General features: G+C 45.6%; 1 protein-coding gene across 2 annotated transcripts in view; it reads right to left on the bottom strand.

The window, feature by feature from the left end:
• The window catches only part of LOC306762691 (spectrin beta chain, non-erythrocytic 1), a 147,211-nt gene that overhangs the window by 49,178 nt on the left and 79,659 nt on the right, over positions 1 to 18,374 (bottom strand). For both annotated transcript variants that reach the window (XM_079249274.1, XM_079249275.1), the window contains exons 4-10: positions 17,893 to 18,066; positions 6,956 to 7,047; positions 4,198 to 4,278; positions 3,396 to 3,511; positions 3,205 to 3,317; positions 1,272 to 1,459; positions 1,049 to 1,166 (exon numbers count right to left, since the gene is read on the bottom strand). In XM_079249274.1, the coding sequence (XP_079105400.1) occupies positions 1,049 to 1,166; positions 1,272 to 1,459; positions 3,205 to 3,317; positions 3,396 to 3,511; positions 4,198 to 4,278; positions 6,956 to 7,047; positions 17,893 to 18,066 (882 nt within the window). The remainder of the gene's footprint in view (positions 1 to 1,048; positions 1,167 to 1,271; positions 1,460 to 3,204; positions 3,318 to 3,395; positions 3,512 to 4,197; positions 4,279 to 6,955; positions 7,048 to 17,892; positions 18,067 to 18,374) is intronic.

The raw sequence follows: 18,374 nt of genomic DNA on the forward strand, positions 1-18,374 counted from the left end.
GCAACGTCATCCAAAACGACGGACCAATTTTTTCAGATCCAAACTCAATGATCCAAGGAGGAAAAACTGGTATAGATCAGTAGGATTTTGGTTAATTCATTAGAAACATTCAGGAGTTGAATTTCTCATTCTACAGTTTTATATTCAGTAAATACAAAAGAACACCATACTACAAGAAAACATGGATAGCTTCTTAACCTGAATGTTAGCCTGGGAGTTAGTCTGAATGTTAGCCTGGGAGTTAGTCTGAATGCTAGCCCGGCAGTTAATCTGAATGCTAGCCTGGCAGTTAGTCTGAATGCTAGCCTGGTAGTTAGTCTGAATGTCAATCTGAATGTTAGCCTGGCAGTTAGTCTGAATGTTAGCCCGGCAGTTAGTCTGAATGTTAGCCTGGCAGTTAGTCTGAATGCTAGTCTGAATGCTAGCCCGGCAGTTAGTCTGAATGTTAGCCTGGCAGTTAGCCCGGCAGTTAGCCTGAATGTTAGCCTGGCAGTTAGTCTGAATGTTAGCCTGGCAGTTAGTCTGAATGTTAGCCTGGCAGTTAGTCTGAATGTTAGCCTGGCAGTTAGTCTGAATGTTAGCCTGGCAGTTAGTCTGAATGTTAGCCTGGCAGTTAGTCTGAATGCTAGTCTGAATGCTAGCCCGGCAGTTAGTCTGAATGTTAGCCTGGCAGTTAGTCTGAATGCTAGTCTGAATGTTAGCCCGGCAGTTAGTCTGAATGTTAATCTGAATGTTAGCCTGGCAGTTAGTCTGAATGCTAGCCCGGCAGTTAGTCTGAATGCTAGCCCGGCAGTTAGTCTGAATGCTAGCCCGGCAGTTAGTCTGAATGCTAGCCTGGCAGTTAGTCTGAATGTTAGCCTGGCAGTTAGTCTGAATGCTAGCCTGGCCTGCAGCAGTCTAGCTGCACAGAATAAATCTAAACAATAACTGATAGGAAACTAAATCAAGGACAAGTCGGGATAACTAAGGAAGCCGAGTTTCACTGTGGAGTTTGGAGGCATCTGTCCTGACTGATCATCATGATGAACAGAAACAGGTGTGTGCTCACCTTGTTGATGTCAGAGATGAGTTTGCCCTCTCGAGGAGTGTAGACTTTCTGGTTGTTAGCTCTCATCTTGCTCTGGATGGTGAACAGAAGAACTTCCAGGTTCCCTTTCTCTGTAAACCTGCACATGCGTTCATGCAAATAAAGTTAAGTTAAATGAATTACGGAAGTGACCTCCCTCAGCATCTCAGAAGGTTACCACTGGAACGTGTGATGTGTTACTGACTTTGGGGGTTTCTCTACGGTGCGGTATGTGTTAAAGGCCTGAAGCTGCTGCTGGACTCCAACCAGAGAGTTGGCAAACTTCCTGTTGTTGAGGATGATGATGGTTTGTTCAATCCACTCCAACAAGTCAGATGCCAGCGACTCGTACTTCTCAATCATCTTCTCTGTCTCAATGGCGTTGTCCAAGACCTGAGAGATGAAGTAAATTTCTAGAATGTAAAATCTCTGCTGGGAATTTTAAACTGAACTTTAGATTTGATCCACAGCAGCAGATAAGATTAAACAGAACAAGTTTTTTAGTTGAATCTCAGAGAAAACAAAAGATCTTGACTTGGAATGAGTTTATTTTCCATCCTGATAAAACTTTTTTTTATTTAAGTAGGAAGAACTTAAACAAAAAGAAGAAAGGCTAAAATGATTAACACACATATGAAAGGGTCCTAGACGCATAACAGTCCTATTTTGTATCTCAGCGGCGCCTAGGATTATTCTCTTCTGGCCTAGGATATTTCTCCAAGTGTCTGTTGGGCACTTTTACAGTGGGTGGTGTAGGTGTGGGGCAGCTTCTTAGTACTCCAATGACCTATTGTTGCAAGGGAACAGTCCCATCTCACTGTTGGCCAATAACCTGTCACTCCACAACATGGAAGCTATCTGGCATCATAGTGGCTGAGAGAAGTAGGCACATGGATCAAAACATGCAGAGACAGAAAGGCATTGGTAAAGGTACCAGAGGAGCTAAACACCAGCTGCTGGTTGACAGAACTTCTGCCTGACCAGACAGACAAACCTTTGCGCTCCCTGGATTGATACCAGAAAGCCTATGACTCAAAGCCTCATACGTAGATCCTACAATGTCTGAAGTTGAACAAGATGAATAGCACTCAAAGAGCCTTCGTTACAATTTCAATGAGGCTGTGGCAGACAACCCCAAAGGCCAAGCCAATCACACAGGTCTCCATCACACATGGTATATACCAAGGAGATGTCCTGTTGCCATTTCTGTTCAGCATAGACCTGAATACCCTCAGCCAATTAAACAACAAGACTGGCTATGGCTACCAATTCATGAATGGGGCCACAATCAGTCACCTCCTCAACATGGATGATGACATCAAGGTGTATGCTAAGAAAGTGCGAGACATTGATCCATACCAGGATCTACATCAAGAACATCGGAATGTCATTCAGACTGGAGAAATGTGGCCGAGTGGTAACAAAGAGGGGAAAGGTGGTCCACACGGAGGACAATGCACACCAGGAGGGCGGAATAATAGATGTGGAAAAGAGCTAAGGTACCTCGGCATACAACAAGCGAATGGCAACCACAAAGATGTCACAAGGAAAGCTGTGGCAGCCAAATACCTGCAACAAGGCAAGTACTGAGAAGTCAGCTGCATGGCAAGAATGAGAGCTAAGTGGAAAGCTCCATGGGGCTTCCACATTCAACCCTGGGGACCGAACCTGTCAGTGAACCCTAGTGATGGCTTTTGCTCTATGGGACTCCATAGAAAACAGTAAATAAACTGTTTTTTTTTTAACATTCTGCGTGATCAAAACCACCTCAGAAACAACCAACCAAATGGTTGGTGTAATTATATGAATTGTATTTGGATTTTTGTCTATCTATTTAAAAAGTAAGTTTTTCTAGAGATCAGTCCTGGGAACAGATAAGATACTGCAGAGGGCCCTGAAGCCCTCAGGACTCTGGTGGAGAACCTGAGCTTGAGATGACCCACGATAAATGGGGGAGACCAATTTCTTTGCAGCTGAAATTACATAAGTTTTATGCCAGATGGATTCAAAGGGATTATTTGATCACATTAAACTAATATGTTAAAAATGTTGAAAAACTTCAAGTAAAAATGAAAGACAAATAGAAATTCTCCTGCTTTTAAATCAAATACAGAAACGGAGGATGAAACAGTCGTCACCTTCCCAATTCGCTTCCCCTCCACCTTCAGCGCCTTCATCTTGGAGAAGTAGTGATAGTAGGTGACCACATAGGTGATGATGGACTTCTCATCAGGGTGGTCCACGCTGATGTCTACGCACACACAAAAACATTAAGATGATGAAATCTGATATGTGGAGGTAGGACAAGTGAGTTGGGGTGAGGTCTCACCCTCAGGGTCCAGCAGCTTGGTGAGACCCAGGTGTTGCTCCGCCAGGTTAAAGGCATTCTGCAGGTTGTAGTGAGCGTTTGATTTCTTCAGCTTATCAAAGTCGATCAAGTCAGGCCTGAACACAACACACACACACACACACACACACACACACACACACACACACACACACACAATCACACACAGGCAAGGTTTAAAACCGCTGAGTTTAGCTTTTCAGTTGCAGTTCATTTGTTGACCTTTAGAGCTAAATATTGAATTTGCTGTCAGGAGTCAAATACATCCATCTATACATCCATCAATCATATCATCTATCCATTCATCATGTCGTCCATTATATCATCCATCCATCCATCACATCGTCCATTAAATCATCTATCCATTCATCATGTCGTCCATTATATCATCCATCCATCCATCATATCGTCCATTAAATCATCCATCCATTCATCATGTCGTCCATTTATATCATCCATCCATCCATCATATCGTCCATTAAATCATCCATCCATTCATCATGTCGTCCATTTATATCATCCATCCATCATATCGTCCATTAAATCATCCATCCATTCATCATGTCGTCCATTTATATCATCCATCCATCATATCGTCCATTAAATCATCCATCCATCCATCATATCATCCATTATATCATCCATCCATCATATCATCCATCCATTCATCATATCGTCCATCATATCATCTATCCATCCATCATATTGTCCGTTATATCATCCATCCATTCATCATATCGTCCATTATATCATCCATCCATCCATCATAACAGGCTTCTCCTACCTGTGCTTGTGGATGAGCGCGTTGAAGGCCATCCCATCTCTCCAGCTGGTGGTGAAGTTATGGATGTTGACATTTGGATATCTGGACATAAAGAGGAAGTCACAGTTTTATTTAGTAGCTTCTAACAATACTTCATATTAATCAAGATTTGTTCAAATTTAACTTAATGGCTTCCTCCAGATGTGTTCGTCACCAACATCTGGTTGGTTTTACCAAAGTTCATCTTCGATCCAGTTAATCAGCTAACCAGATACAAATGGATTAAAGGAAACCAGACGTCCTCTAAACTCTGTAAAAATACACAAAACAGATCTAACAGTCAGTATCAAGTCGTCCTCTTCATCAGGTCCACCAGCCTGTACAGAGTCCTCTTTATCAGGTCCACCATCCTGTACCGAGTCCTCTTTATCAGGTCCACCTTCCTGTACCGAGTCCTCTTTATCAGGTCCACCTTCCTGTACAGAGTCCTCTTTATCAGGTCCACCTTCCTGTACCGAGTCCTCTTTATCAGGTCCACCTTCCTGTACCGAGTCCTCTTTATCAGGTCCACCTTCCTGTACCGAGTCCTCTTTATCAGGTCCACCTTTCTGTATCAAGTCGTCCTCTTCATCAGGTCTACCTTCCTGTACCGCAGGGGTCTTCATTCCTGGTCCTTGAGGACCGGTGTCCTGATGCAACACTCCTGATTCAAATACATGTGTTTAACAGACATGTGCAGAGCTTGTCTGAGACTGTGTCATGTGGTTTCCAGCAGGGACACTAGAACCAGGATTTAGGGCGCCTGCTGGACACAGTCACCGTCTTCATGAGGTCCACCTTCTTCATCAAGTCCACCTTCCTGTGCCGGTCTGTCCTCGTTATCAAGTCCACCTTCCTGTATCGGACTGTCCTCTTCATCAAGTCCACCTTCCTGTATCGGACTGTCCTCATCATCAAGTCCACCTTCCTGTATCGGACTGTCCTCTTCATCAAGTCCACCTTCCTGTGCCGGTCTGTCCTCGTTATCAAGTCCACCTTCCTGTATCGGACTGTCCTCTTCATCAAGTCCACCTTCCTGTATCGGACTGTCCTCATCATCAAGTCCACCTTCCTGTATCGGACTGTCCTCTTCATCAAGTCCACCTTCCTGTGCCGGACTGTCCTCTTCATCAAGTCCACCTTCCTGTATCGGACTGTCCTCTTCATCAAGTCCACCTTCCTGTATCGGACTGTCCTCTTCATCAAGTCCACCTTCCTGTATCGGACTGTCCTCTTCATCAAGTCCACCTTCCTGTATCGGACTGTCCTCTTCATCAAGTCCACCTTCCTGTATCGGACTGTCCTCTTCATCAAGTCCACCTTCCTGTATCGGACTGTCCTCTTCATCAAGTCCACCTTCCTGTATCGGACTGTCCTCTTCATCAAGTCCACCTTCCTGTATCGGACTGTCCTCTTCATCAAGTCCACCTTCCTGTGCCGGTCTGTCCTCGTCATCAAGTCCACCTTCCTGTATCGGACTGTCCTCTTCATCAAGTCCACCTTCCTGTATCGGACTGTCCTCTTCATCAAGTCCACCTTCCTGTATCGGACTGTCCTCTTCATCAAGTCCACCTTCCTGTATCGGACTGTCCTCTTCATCAAGTCCACCTTCCTGTGCCGGTCTGTCCTCGTCATCAAGTCCACCTTCCTGTATCGGACTGTCCTCTTCATCAAGTCCACCTTCCTGTATCGGACTGTCCTCTTCATCAAGTCCACCTTCCTGTATCGGACTGTCCTCTTCATCAAGTCCACCTTCCTGTATCGGACTGTCCTCTTCATCAAGTCCACCTTCCTGTATCGGACTGTCCTCTTCATCAAGTCCACCTTCCTGTATCGGACTGTCCTCTTCATCAAGTCCACCTTCCTGTATCGGACTGTCCTCTTCATCAAGTCCACCTTCCTGTGCCGGTCTGTCCTCGTCATCAAGTCCACCTTCCTGTATCGGACTGTCCTCTTCATCAAGTCCACCTTCCTGTATCGGACTGTCCTCTTCATCAAGTCCACCTTCCTGTATCGGACTGTCCTCTTCATCAAGTCCACCTTCCTGTGCCGGTCTGTCCTCGTCATCAAGTCCACCTTCCTGTATCGGACTGTCCTCTTCATCAAGTCCACCTTCCTGTATCGGACTGTCCTCTTCATCAGGTCTACCTGCAACTTACATTTGTTTTCTTTCTTGGTAACCAAACCAGAGAAGCAAACCTTTAATGTTCTGGTTCCTCTGATGGAACAACTGGAAAACTTGCCGACATCTTCAGGATGTGTTTGGGAATGACTGGGATCCACTTTGTAGTGTGCAGTGACTGATGTTTATACCTTGTTGTATTCATGGATAAAGCTGATTTCCTGGCTGGATGACGGTCAGAAGTAAGGGATGAGAAGAAGGAGAAGATGAAGACCTGTCATCATCACAGCTTGACAACAAGGCTCGGATTATTCTGGATCGTCATAAAGTTCCTCCAAGAGCTCCATCAGTGACCTGACTTTCCTGTTTTTCCTGCTGGACCTTGGTAGGGACTGCTGCTGGACCTGCTGGACCAGTCTGGGCAGTGACCTCACAGGACTGGACTGTATTTAGGATGATTATCAGGACCAGAAGATAAGACACATTTAACGGAGACAGCAGTCCAATTCTGGAGCCACGAAACGATACTGAAGATGAAAAGTTTGCTAAGAAGGCTTCAAACAACTTTAAACTGGTTGTCCTTGTGAAACATGTGGATAAATGCAGATGTTGACTCACCCTGCCGTCTTCATCTGACACCAGAGCAGCAGAGCATCTTTAGCAGACTTCCTCTCCTTGTTGTCCTCTGTTTCCACGCTGATGTCCTGGATCTGAAACACAAAGACATCGACATGTCTTTACAAGTCAGCAAAGTCAAAAACAAATCTGCTTTCACTTCAAGCACTCGCTGGTTGGACCTTTGGAACCGGCGCTGACCACCATAAACCCCCCCTCCAGCTTCAGCTGGGTGAAGGGGGAAGCGGGGCTGGATCGTACCAGCTCCACATCGCTGCCATCTGCATGTTAGTCCTCGTAAACATTGCCTTCTTTATTTGTCTGTGAACTAAGCTTCACACATAGTTCACACTCAGGAAGATAGATCCATCAGAGGGGCCGACCTGAACCTCCATCGTAACCCTGAGTCCAAACCTTCAATGGACCACTGAAGAGGATCAGAATCACCCAGAAAACTCCTCCATTCCCAGGTGTCCTACTAATAAAATCTCTTCCTTCAACACATCATGCTTTCTGAACCAGTCTGATGAGCTCCTGTGTATCTACAACCCCACGTCCACCGAGGCCAGGACATTGTTTAAAACCAGATATAATGAATAAATACTGTCTTACCTACATTTAACTGAATCCATTACAAAGGCAAGATATTGAGAGTCAAACTGATAAGCTTTATTGTTTTAAACATGTCCACTAGTTTCGTCACTTCAGAAAAATATCTAATCAGATGAAATATTTTCTCTTTTTCTCTGAATTTGTTTCAGTAAGAAAATCTTTTCTCATGTTTCAAACGTCCTCAAACAGAGGATCCTGTTACATCATCTTCCAATGGACATCCTCACAACTCCAACACGTCTTCTCCGAGGGTCCCTCCATCACTCTGTGACAGCATGAACCACGCCTGAACGGGAAACATCAGCATCAAAGCACCGTCCTGCCGCCGCTCGGCTCCGTTTCCGCCTCATTCCTGCAGCTAAACGTTTAAAAACGCTCCTTCAATCCTCAGAGCTAAAAGCCAAATCCTTTTCACCAACCGTTTACCGTCCCAAGCCGTGACATCATTTCAGTGACACGGAACCCATTCAGCAGGAGCGACGATGACATAGCAGCAGGACGACAACTAAGGAGCGGGACAACGTTGCATCAGGGAAACATCGCAGTGGGATGACACAGCAGAGGAGTTCAGATACCCATTTTTACTAACAAGGCATCAGCTCGGATGTGAAAACATGTTTTATATGTAATATGGGCAACAGCAGCTGCTCACCTCGAGCACCTAACCCTAACCCCAAACCCTAACCCCTAATCCCAAACCCTAACCCTAACCCCTAACCCTAACTTCCCCTAAAATGGCCATCCCCTAGCTCGTCACCCTAAAATTTACTATCTTGCCCAATAAGGTTTTCCTAACCCTAACCAATTCCACCCTCATAACTCACCTTTTAGAACTTACCCAATAATGTTTTCCTAACCCTAACCCTAGCTCACCTTTTTAGAACTTACTACCTTGCCGATAATGTTTTCCTAACCCTAACCAATTCAACCCTCATAGCTCACCCTTTTAGAACTAACTACCTTGCCCAATAATTCTTTCCTAACCCTAACCAACTCCACCCTCATAACTCACCTTTTTAGAACTAACTACCTGGCCCGATAAAACTTTCCTAACCCTAACCAACTCCACCCTAATAAACTTTTCTAGAACTTACAACCTTACCCTAACAAACTTTCATCAATTAGTTACCTTAGTAACATTTGCATAACCCTAAGTACTCGTCCTTGTGCAAACTAAGAAAAAGACACATAGAATGTGTATTTGAAAGACTTTAAAGCAACACAAGAAGATGTGTAACTTTAAAACAACTCTAACCCCAATTGGCGATTGGACACACTCCGGGGCTTGATCAACCTCGGCAGGGCCTTCCTTGGGGGAGGGTGTCTAGTGATAATGGCCGAAACACCCTGTGATCCCGAGGTCCACTACTGATGATGTGTCCTAAAACTAAGGTAGTAGAAATCCAATTTTAATAACTAGAAACTAAACCAAGAGACAAAAAATACTTACCAATGTCTAGCAATGGAAAAAGAACATGAAAACAGACAAAATACTCACCCAAAACAACAAAACTCACCTTATACTGGCCAAAATACTAAATATTGCACTCCTTAAAAACAACAAAAGAAAGGTCCGACACAATCATAATATGCTCCTTGTTGAACCACACAGAGAAATGGAGCCCAGAGTGACAAGCGACGGCCCGTGCATTGCCTTTGGCTCCCTACTTAAACTGTTTCGGTTAATAAACTGACTCAGGGGGAGTCATCGAGAAATACTCCAATCCCTAACCAGCCTGAGCCTTTCGGACTACCAAGTTCCTTTTACTCTAAGGTGGTTCAATATTCCAAACTGATAGAACACCTCCTCCAACCCCTTGTTTCTTCAGAATCGAGGGGATGGTAGAATACAGGGTATGCCTAATCCGGCACGGTGATGGTTGATAGATGTAACCACATCTCCCACCACTGATCCCTGTCTCTGCTTGAACAACCTCGACTTCAACTCTTCTCTCACTTTTTCCCCTCTACACCTCCTCCAACCCCTTGTTTCTTCACAGAGTCGAGGGGATGGCAGGATGCAGGGTATGCCTAATCCGGCACGGTGATGGTTGATAGATGTAACCACATCTCCCACCACTGATCCCTGTCTCTGCTTGAACAACCTCGACTTCAACTCTTCTCTCATTTTTTCCCCTCTACACCTCCTCCAACCCCTTGTTTCTTCACAGAGTCGAGGGGATGGCAGGATGCAGGGTATGCCTAATCCGGCACGGTGATGGTTGATAGATGTAACCACATCTCCCACCACTGATCCCTGTCTCTGCTTGAACAACCTCGACTTCAACTCTTCTCTCACTTTTTCCCCTCTACACCTCCTCCAACCCCTTGTTTCTTCACAGAGTCGAGGGGATGGCAGGATGCAGGGTATGCCTAATCCGGCACGGTGATGGTTGATAGATGTAACCACATCTCCCACCACTGATCCCTGTCTCTGCTTGAACAACCTCGACTTCAACTCTTCTCTCACTTTTTTCCCCTCTACACCTCCTCCAACCCCTTGTTTCTTCACAGAGTCGAGGGGATGGCAGGATGCAGGGTATGCCTAATCCGGCACGGTGATGGTTGATAGATGTAACCACATCTCCCACCACTGATCCCTGTCTCTGCTTGAACACCTCGACCTCAACACTTCTCACACTTTCTCCTCTCTGCTCCCCATTCCAGATTAACGATCCCAAAAACATCATCTGTGAAGAACGGCAGAACCAATATCTTCAGCCCTGCTTGGGCAGATCGGAGTAACCTTACGGTGTCAACAACCGATCTGTTTACTGAAGGGTTCCGAGCAGGGAGTAAGTATGCGGCCCCCCTGGGTTCCGACTCCAGGAACAGCACGCAGGGTGTGGTGGTCCAGGGCATCAGGACCTGAAACGTAGCCCAGTCTTCTATGAGGTTTAGCCTCACCCATACACAGCCCATTTACACCACACACGACACCCATTTGACCCTTTCCCTAAACCCCTAAGGGCACGGGGGGCCGTAACGACCTGAGGGCACACGGAAGGCAACAGCTTGCTGGGGCTGGTCCAAACTGCTTTTCGGGGGGGCCCCTCAATCCCCAAAAGGGCAAAAACTAATTGGACTCCTTCAAATTGTCAAACTCCCCCTAAAATGGCCATCCCCTAGCTCGTCACCCTAAAATTTACTATCCTGCCCAATAAGGTTTTCCTAACCCTAACCAATTCCACCCTCATAACTCACCTTTTAGAACTTACCCAATAATGTTTTCCTAACCCTAACCCTAGCTCACCTTTTTAGAACTTACTACCTTGCCGATAATGTTTTCCTAACCCTAACCAATTCAACCCTCATAGCTCAACCTTTTAGAACTAACTACCTTGCCCAATAATTCTTTCCTAACCCTAACCAACTCCACCCTCATAACTCACCTTTTTAGAACTAACTACCTGGCCCGATAAACCTTTCCTAACCCTAACCAACTCCACCCTAATAAACTTTTCTAGAACTTACAACCTTACCCTGCAATACTTTCCTAAACCTAACAAACTTTCATCAATTAGTTACCTTAGTAACGTTTGCATAACCCTAAGTACTCATCCTTGTGCAAACTAAGAAAAAGACACATAGAATGTGTATTTGAAAGCAACACAAGAAGATGTGTAACTTTAAAACAACTCTAACCCCAATTGGCGATTGGACACACTCCGGGGCTTGATCAACCTCGGCAGGGCCTTCCTTGGGGGAGGGTGTCTAGTGATAATGGCCGAAACACCCTGTGATCCCGAGGTCCACTACTGATGATGTGTCCTAAAACTAAGGTAGTAGAAATCCAATTTTAATAACTAGAAACTAAACCAAGAGACAAAAAATACTTACCAATGTCTAGCAATGGAAAAAGAACATGAAAACAGACAAAATACTCACCCAAAACAACAAAACTCACCTTATACTGGCCAAAATACTAAATATTGCACTCCTTAAAAACAACAAAAGAAAGGTCCGACACAATCATAATATGCTCCTTGTTGAACCACACAGAGAAATGGAGCCCAGAGTGACAAGCGACGGCCCGTGCATTGCCTTTGGCTCCCTACTTAAACTGTTTCGGTTAATAAACTGACTCAGGGGGAGTCATCGAGAAATACTCCAATCCCTAACCAGCCTGAGCCTTTCGGACTACCAAGTTCCTTTTACTCTAAGGTGGTTCAATATTCCAAACTGATAGAACACCTCCTCCAACCCCTTGTTTCTTCAGAATCGAGGGGATGGTAGAATACAGGGTATGCCTAATCCGGCACGGTGATGGTTGATAGATGTAACCACATCTCCCACCACTGATCCCTGTCTCTGCTTGAACAACCTCGACTTCAACTCTTCTCTCACTTTTTCCCCTCTACACCTCCTCCAACCCCTTGTTTCTTCACAGAGTCGAGGGGATGGCAGGATGCAGGGTATGCCTAATCCGGCACGGTGATGGTTGATAGATGTAACCACATCTCCCACCACTGATCCCTGTCTCTGCTTGAACAACCTCGACTTCAACTCTTCTCTCATTTTTTCCCCTCTACACCTCCTCCAACCCCTTGTTTCTTCACAGAGTCGAGGGGATGGCAGGATGCAGGGTATGCCTAATCCGGCACGGTGATGGTTGATAGATGTAACCACATCTCCCACCACTGATCCCTGTCTCTGCTTGAACAACCTCGACTTCAACTCTTCTCTCACTTTTTCCCCTCTACACCTCCTCCAACCCCTTGTTTCTTCACAGAGTCGAGGGGATGGCAGGATGCAGGGTATGCCTAATCCGGCACGGTGATGGTTGATAGATGTAACCACATCTCCCACCACTGATCCCTGTCTCTGCTTGAACAACCTCGACTTCAACTCTTCTCTCACTTTTTTCCCCTCTACACCTCCTCCAACCCCTTGTTTCTTCACAGAGTCGAGGGGATGGCAGGATGCAGGGTATGCCTAATCCGGCACGGTGATGGTTGATAGATGTAACCACATCTCCCACCACTGATCCCTGTCTCTGCTTGAACACCTCGACCTCAACACTTCTCACACTTTCTCCTCTCTGCTCCCCATTCCAGATTAACGATCCCAAAAACATCATCTGTGAAGAACGGCAGAACCAATATCTTCAGCCCTGCTTGGGCAGATCGGAGTAACCTTACGGTGTCAACAACCGATCTGTTTACTGAAGGGTTCCGAGCAGGGAGTAAGTATGCGGCCCCCCTGGGTTCCGACTCCAGGAACAGCACGCAGGGTGTGGTGGTCCAGGGCATCAGGACCTGAAACGTAGCCCAGTCTTCTATGAGGTTTAGCCTCACCCATACACAGCCCATTTACACCACACACGACACCCATTTGACCCTTTCCCTAAACCCCTAAGGGCACGGGGGCCCGTAACGACCTGAGGGCACACGGAAGGCAACAGCTTGCTGGGGCTGGTCCAAACTGCTTTTCGGGGGGGCCCCTCAATCCCCAAAAGGGCAAAAACTAATTGGACTCCTTCAAATTGTCAAACTCCCCCTAAAATGGCCATCCCCTAGCTCGTCACCCTAAAATTTACTATCCTGCCCAATAAGGTTTTCCTAACCCTAACCAATTCCACCCTCATAACTCACCTTTTAGAACTTACCCAATAATGTTTTCCTAACCCTAACCCTAGCTCACCTTTTTAGAACTTACTACCTTGCCGATAATGTTTTCCTAACCCTAACCAATTCAACCCTCATAGCTCAACCTTTTAGAACTAACTACCTTGCCCAATAATTCTTTCCTAACCCTAACCAACTCCACCCTCATAACTCACCTTTTTAGAACTAACTACCTGGCCCGATAAACCTTTCCTAACCCTAACCAACTCCACCCTAATAAACTTTTCTAGAACTTACAACCTTACCCTGCAATACTTTCCTAAACCTAACAAACTTTCATCAATTAGTTACCTTAGTAACGTTTGCATAACCCTAAGTACTCATCCTTGTGCAAACTAAGAAAAAGACACATAGAATGTGTATTTGAAAGCAACACAAGAAGATGTGTAACTTTAAAACAACTCTAACCCCAATTGGCGATTGGACACACTCCGGGGCTTGATCAACCTCGGCAGGGCCTTCCTTGGGGGAGGGTGTCTAGTGATAATGGCCGAAACACCCTGTGATCCCGAGGTCCACTACTGATGATGTGTCCTAAAACTAAGGTAGTAGAAATCCAATTTTAATAACTAGAAACTAAACCAAGAGACAAAAAATACTTACCAATGTCTAGCAATGGAAAAAGAACATGAAAACAGACAAAATACTCACCCAAAACAACAAAACTCACCTTATACTGGCCAAAATACTAAATATTGCACTCCTTAAAAACAACAAAAGAAAGGTCCGACACAATCATAATATGCTCCTTGTTGAACCACACAGAGAAATGGAGCCCAGAGTGACAAGCGACGGCCCGTGCATTGCCTTTGGCTCCCTACTTAAACTGTTTCGGTTAATAAACTGACTCAGGGGGAGTCATCGAGAAATACTCCAATCCCTAACCAGCCTGAGCCTTTCGGACTACCAAGTTCCTTTTACTCTAAGGTGGTTCAATATTCCAAACTGATAGAACACCTCCTCCAACCCCTTGTTTCTTCAGAATCGAGGGGATGGTAGAATACAGGGTATGCCTAATCCGGCACGGTGATGGTTGATAGATGTAACCACATCTCCCACCACTGATCCCTGTCTCTGCTTGAACAACCTCGACTTCAACTCTTCTCTCACTTTTTCCCCTCTACACCTCCTCCAACCCCTTGTTTCTTCACAGAGTCGAGGGGATGGCAGGATGCAGGGTATGCCTAATCCGGCACGGTGATGGTTGATAGATGTAACCACATCTCCCACCACTGATCCCTGTCTCTGCTTGAACAACCTCGACTTCAACTCTTCTCTCATTTTTTCCCCTCTACACCTCCTCCAACCCCTTGTTTCTTCACAGAGTCGAGGGGATGGCAGGATGCAGGGTATGCCTAATCCGGCACGGTGATGGTTGATAGATGTAACCACATCTCCCACCACTGATCCCTGTCTCTGCTTGAACAACCTCGACTTCAACTCTTCTCTCACTTTTTCCCCTCTACACCTCCTCCAACCCCTTGTTTCTTCACAGAGTCGAGGGGATGGCAGGATGCAGGGTATGCCTAATCCGGCACGGTGATGGTTGATAGATGTAACCACATCTCCCACCACTGATCCCTGTCTCTGCTTGAACAACCTCGACTTCAACTCTTCTCTCACTTTTTTCCCCTCTACACCTCCTCCAACCCCTTGTTTCTTCACAGAGTCGAGGGGATGGCAGGATGCAGGGTATGCCTAATCCGGCACGGTGATGGTTGATAGATGTAACCACATCTCCCACCACTGATCCCTGTCTCTGCTTGAACACCTCGACCTCAACACTTCTCACACTTTCTCCTCTCTGCTCCCCATTCCAGATTAACGATCCCAAAAACATCATCTGTGAAGAACGGCAGAACCAATATCTTCAGCCCTGCTTGGGCAGATCGGAGTAACCTTACGGTGTCAACAACCGATCTGTTTACTGAAGGGTTCCGAGCAGGGAGTAAGTATGCGGCCCCCCTGGGTTCCGACTCCAGGAACAGCACGCAGGGTGTGGTGGTCCAGGGCATCAGGACCTGAAACGTAGCCCAGTCTTCTATGAGGTTTAGCCTCACCCATACACAGCCCATTTACACCACACACGACACCCATTTGACCCTTTCCCTAAACCCCTAAGGGCACGGGGGGCCGTAACGACCTGAGGGCACACGGAAGGCAACAGCTTGCTGGGGCTGGTCCAAACTGCTTTTCGGGGGGGCCCCTCAATCCCCAAAAGGGCAAAAACTAATTGGACTCCTTCAAATTGTCAAACTCCCCCTAAAATGGCCATCCCCTAGCTCGTCACCCTAAAATTTACTATCCTGCCCAATAAGGTTTTCCTAACCCTAACCAATTCCACCCTCATAACTCACCTTTTAGAACTTACCCAATAATGTTTTCCTAACCCTAACCCTAGCTCACCTTTTTAGAACTTACTACCTTGCCGATAATGTTTTCCTAACCCTAACCAATTCAACCCTCATAGCTCAACCTTTTAGAACTAACTACCTTGCCCAATAATTCTTTCCTAACCCTAACCAACTCCACCCTCATAACTCACCTTTTTAGAACTAACTACCTGGCCCGATAAACCTTTCCTAACCCTAACCAACTCCACCCTAATAAACTTTTCTAGAACTTACAACCTTACCCTGCAATACTTTCCTAAACCTAACAAACTTTCATCAATTAGTTACCTTAGTAACGTTTGCATAACCCTAAGTACTCATCCTTGTGCAAACTAAGAAAAAGACACATAGAATGTGTATTTGAAAGCAACACAAGAAGATGTGTAACTTTAAAACAACTCTAACCCCAATTGGCGATTGGACACACTCCGGGGCTTGATCAACCTCGGCAGGGCCTTCCTTGGGGGAGGGTGTCTAGTGATAATGGCCGAAACACCCTGTGATCCCGAGGTCCACTACTGATGATGTGTCCTAAAACTAAGGTAGTAGAAATCCAATTTTAATAACTAGAAACTAAACCAAGAGACAAAAAATACTTACCAATGTCTAGCAATGGAAAAAGAACATGAAAACAGACAAAATACTCACCCAAAACAACAAAACTCACCTTATACTGGCCAAAATACTAAATATTGCACTCCTTAAAAACAACAAAAGAAAGGTCCGACACAATCATAATATGCTCCTTGTTGAACCACACAGAGAAATGGAGCCCAGAGTGACAAGCGACGGCCCGTGCATTGCCTTTGGCTCCCTACTTAAACTGTTTCGGTTAATAAACTGACTCAGGGGGAGTCATCGAGAAATACTCCAATCCCTAACTTCCCCTAAAATGGCCATCCCCTAGCTCGTCACCCTAAAATTTACTATCTTGCCCAATAAGGTTTTCCTAACCCTAACCAATTCCACCCTCATAACTCACCTTTTAGAACTTACCCAATAATGTTTTCCTAACCCTAACCCTAGCTCACCTTTTTAGAACTTACTACCTTGCCGATAATGTTTTCCTAACCCTAACCAATTCAACCCTCATAGCTCACCCTTTTAGAACTAACTACCTTGCCCAATAATTCTTTCCTAACCCTAACCAACTCCACCCTCATAACTCACCTTTTTAGAACTAACTACCTGGCCCGATAAAACTTTCCTAACCCTAACCAACTCCACCCTAATAAACTTTTCTAGAACTTACAACCTTACCCTAACAAACTTTCATCAATTAGTTACCTTAGTAACATTTGCATAACCCTAAGTACTCGTCCTTGTGCAAACTAAGAAAAAGACACATAGAATGTGTATTTGAAAGACTTTAAAGCAACACAAGAAGATGTGTAACTTTAAAACAACTCTAACCCCAATTGGCGATTGGACACACTCCGGGGCTTGATCAACCTCGGCAGGGCCTTCCTTGGGGGAGGGTGTCTAGTGATAATGGCCGAAACACCCTGTGATCCCGAGGTCCACTACTGATGATGTGTCCTAAAACTAAGGTAGTAGAAATCCAATTTTAATAACTAGAAACTAAACCAAGAGACAAAAAATACTTACCAATGTCGAGCAATGGAAAAAGAACATGAAAACAGACAAAATACTCACCCAAAACAACAAAACTCACCTTATACTGGCCAAAATACTAAATATTGCACTCCTTAAAAACAACAAAAGAAAGGTCCGACACAATCATAATATGCTCCTTGTTGAACCACACAGAGAAATGGAGCCCAGAGTGACAAGCGACGGCCCGTGCATTGCCTTTGGCTCCCTACTCAAACTGTTTCGGTTAATAAACTGACTCAGGGGGAGTCATCGAGAAATACTCCAATCCCTAACCCCAAACCCTAACCCCTAATCCCTAATCCCAAACCCTAACCCTAACCCCAAACCCTAATCCCAAACCCTAACCCCAAACCCTAACCCCTAATCCCAAACCCTAACCCCTAATCCCAAACCCTAACCCCTAATCCCAAACCCTAACTCCTAATCCCAAACCCTAACCCTAACCCCAAACCCTAACCCCTAATCCCAAACCCTAACCCCTAATCCCAAACCCTAACTCCTAATCCCAAACCCTAACCCTAACCCCAAACCCTAACCCCTAATCCCAAACCCTAACCCTAAACCCTAATCCCAAACCCTAAGCCTATGAAACTAAACCCTAAAGGGATCGTCTAACCCTAACCCCTCCATCTCCAGCACCATCAGCCAGGATAAATTCACCTGTTCCCAGATGCAAACGTGCAGATCTCACCTGGAATCGGAGGATGATGGTCCAGATGAGCCCCAGGGTGAGCCGGTGGTTTCCATCTACAATGTCGTGGGAGCCCATGTTCTCCAGGTGAACCCTTTGCTCCTTCAGGAACTGCAGAGCCTTGTCCACATTTTCCAGACAGTGGATCCTCATCCGACCCTTTGTGGGTTTGGGCTGCAACAGAAAAACAAAACAAAGTCAGTTTATTTACAGCCGTCACAAAGCTGGCCGCGTTCAGGACAGTTTCCACCAGTTTGTTATGCAACAACACGCAGTTCCTGCAGAACCTGCTTCCATCTCTCTCATCAATATGATCCTTTATTAGTTTTTTCAGCTGCTGGGACAGCATCTAGCTCTGAGACAGTGATTTGATCTGTGAAGTTTTAGCAGACAGACACCAGGGGTCATGTGTTTCTGACAGAGATGAGCCTGTTTTAACTAGCAGCCGGTTGTAATAACTCATTACCACCACTAGGTGGCAG

The sequence above is a fragment of the Telmatherina bonti genome, assembly GCF_933228915.1.
Source record: "Telmatherina bonti genome assembly, chromosome: 11".
In the NCBI taxonomy this organism is placed as follows: domain Eukaryota; kingdom Metazoa; phylum Chordata; class Actinopteri; order Atheriniformes; family Telmatherinidae; genus Telmatherina; species Telmatherina bonti.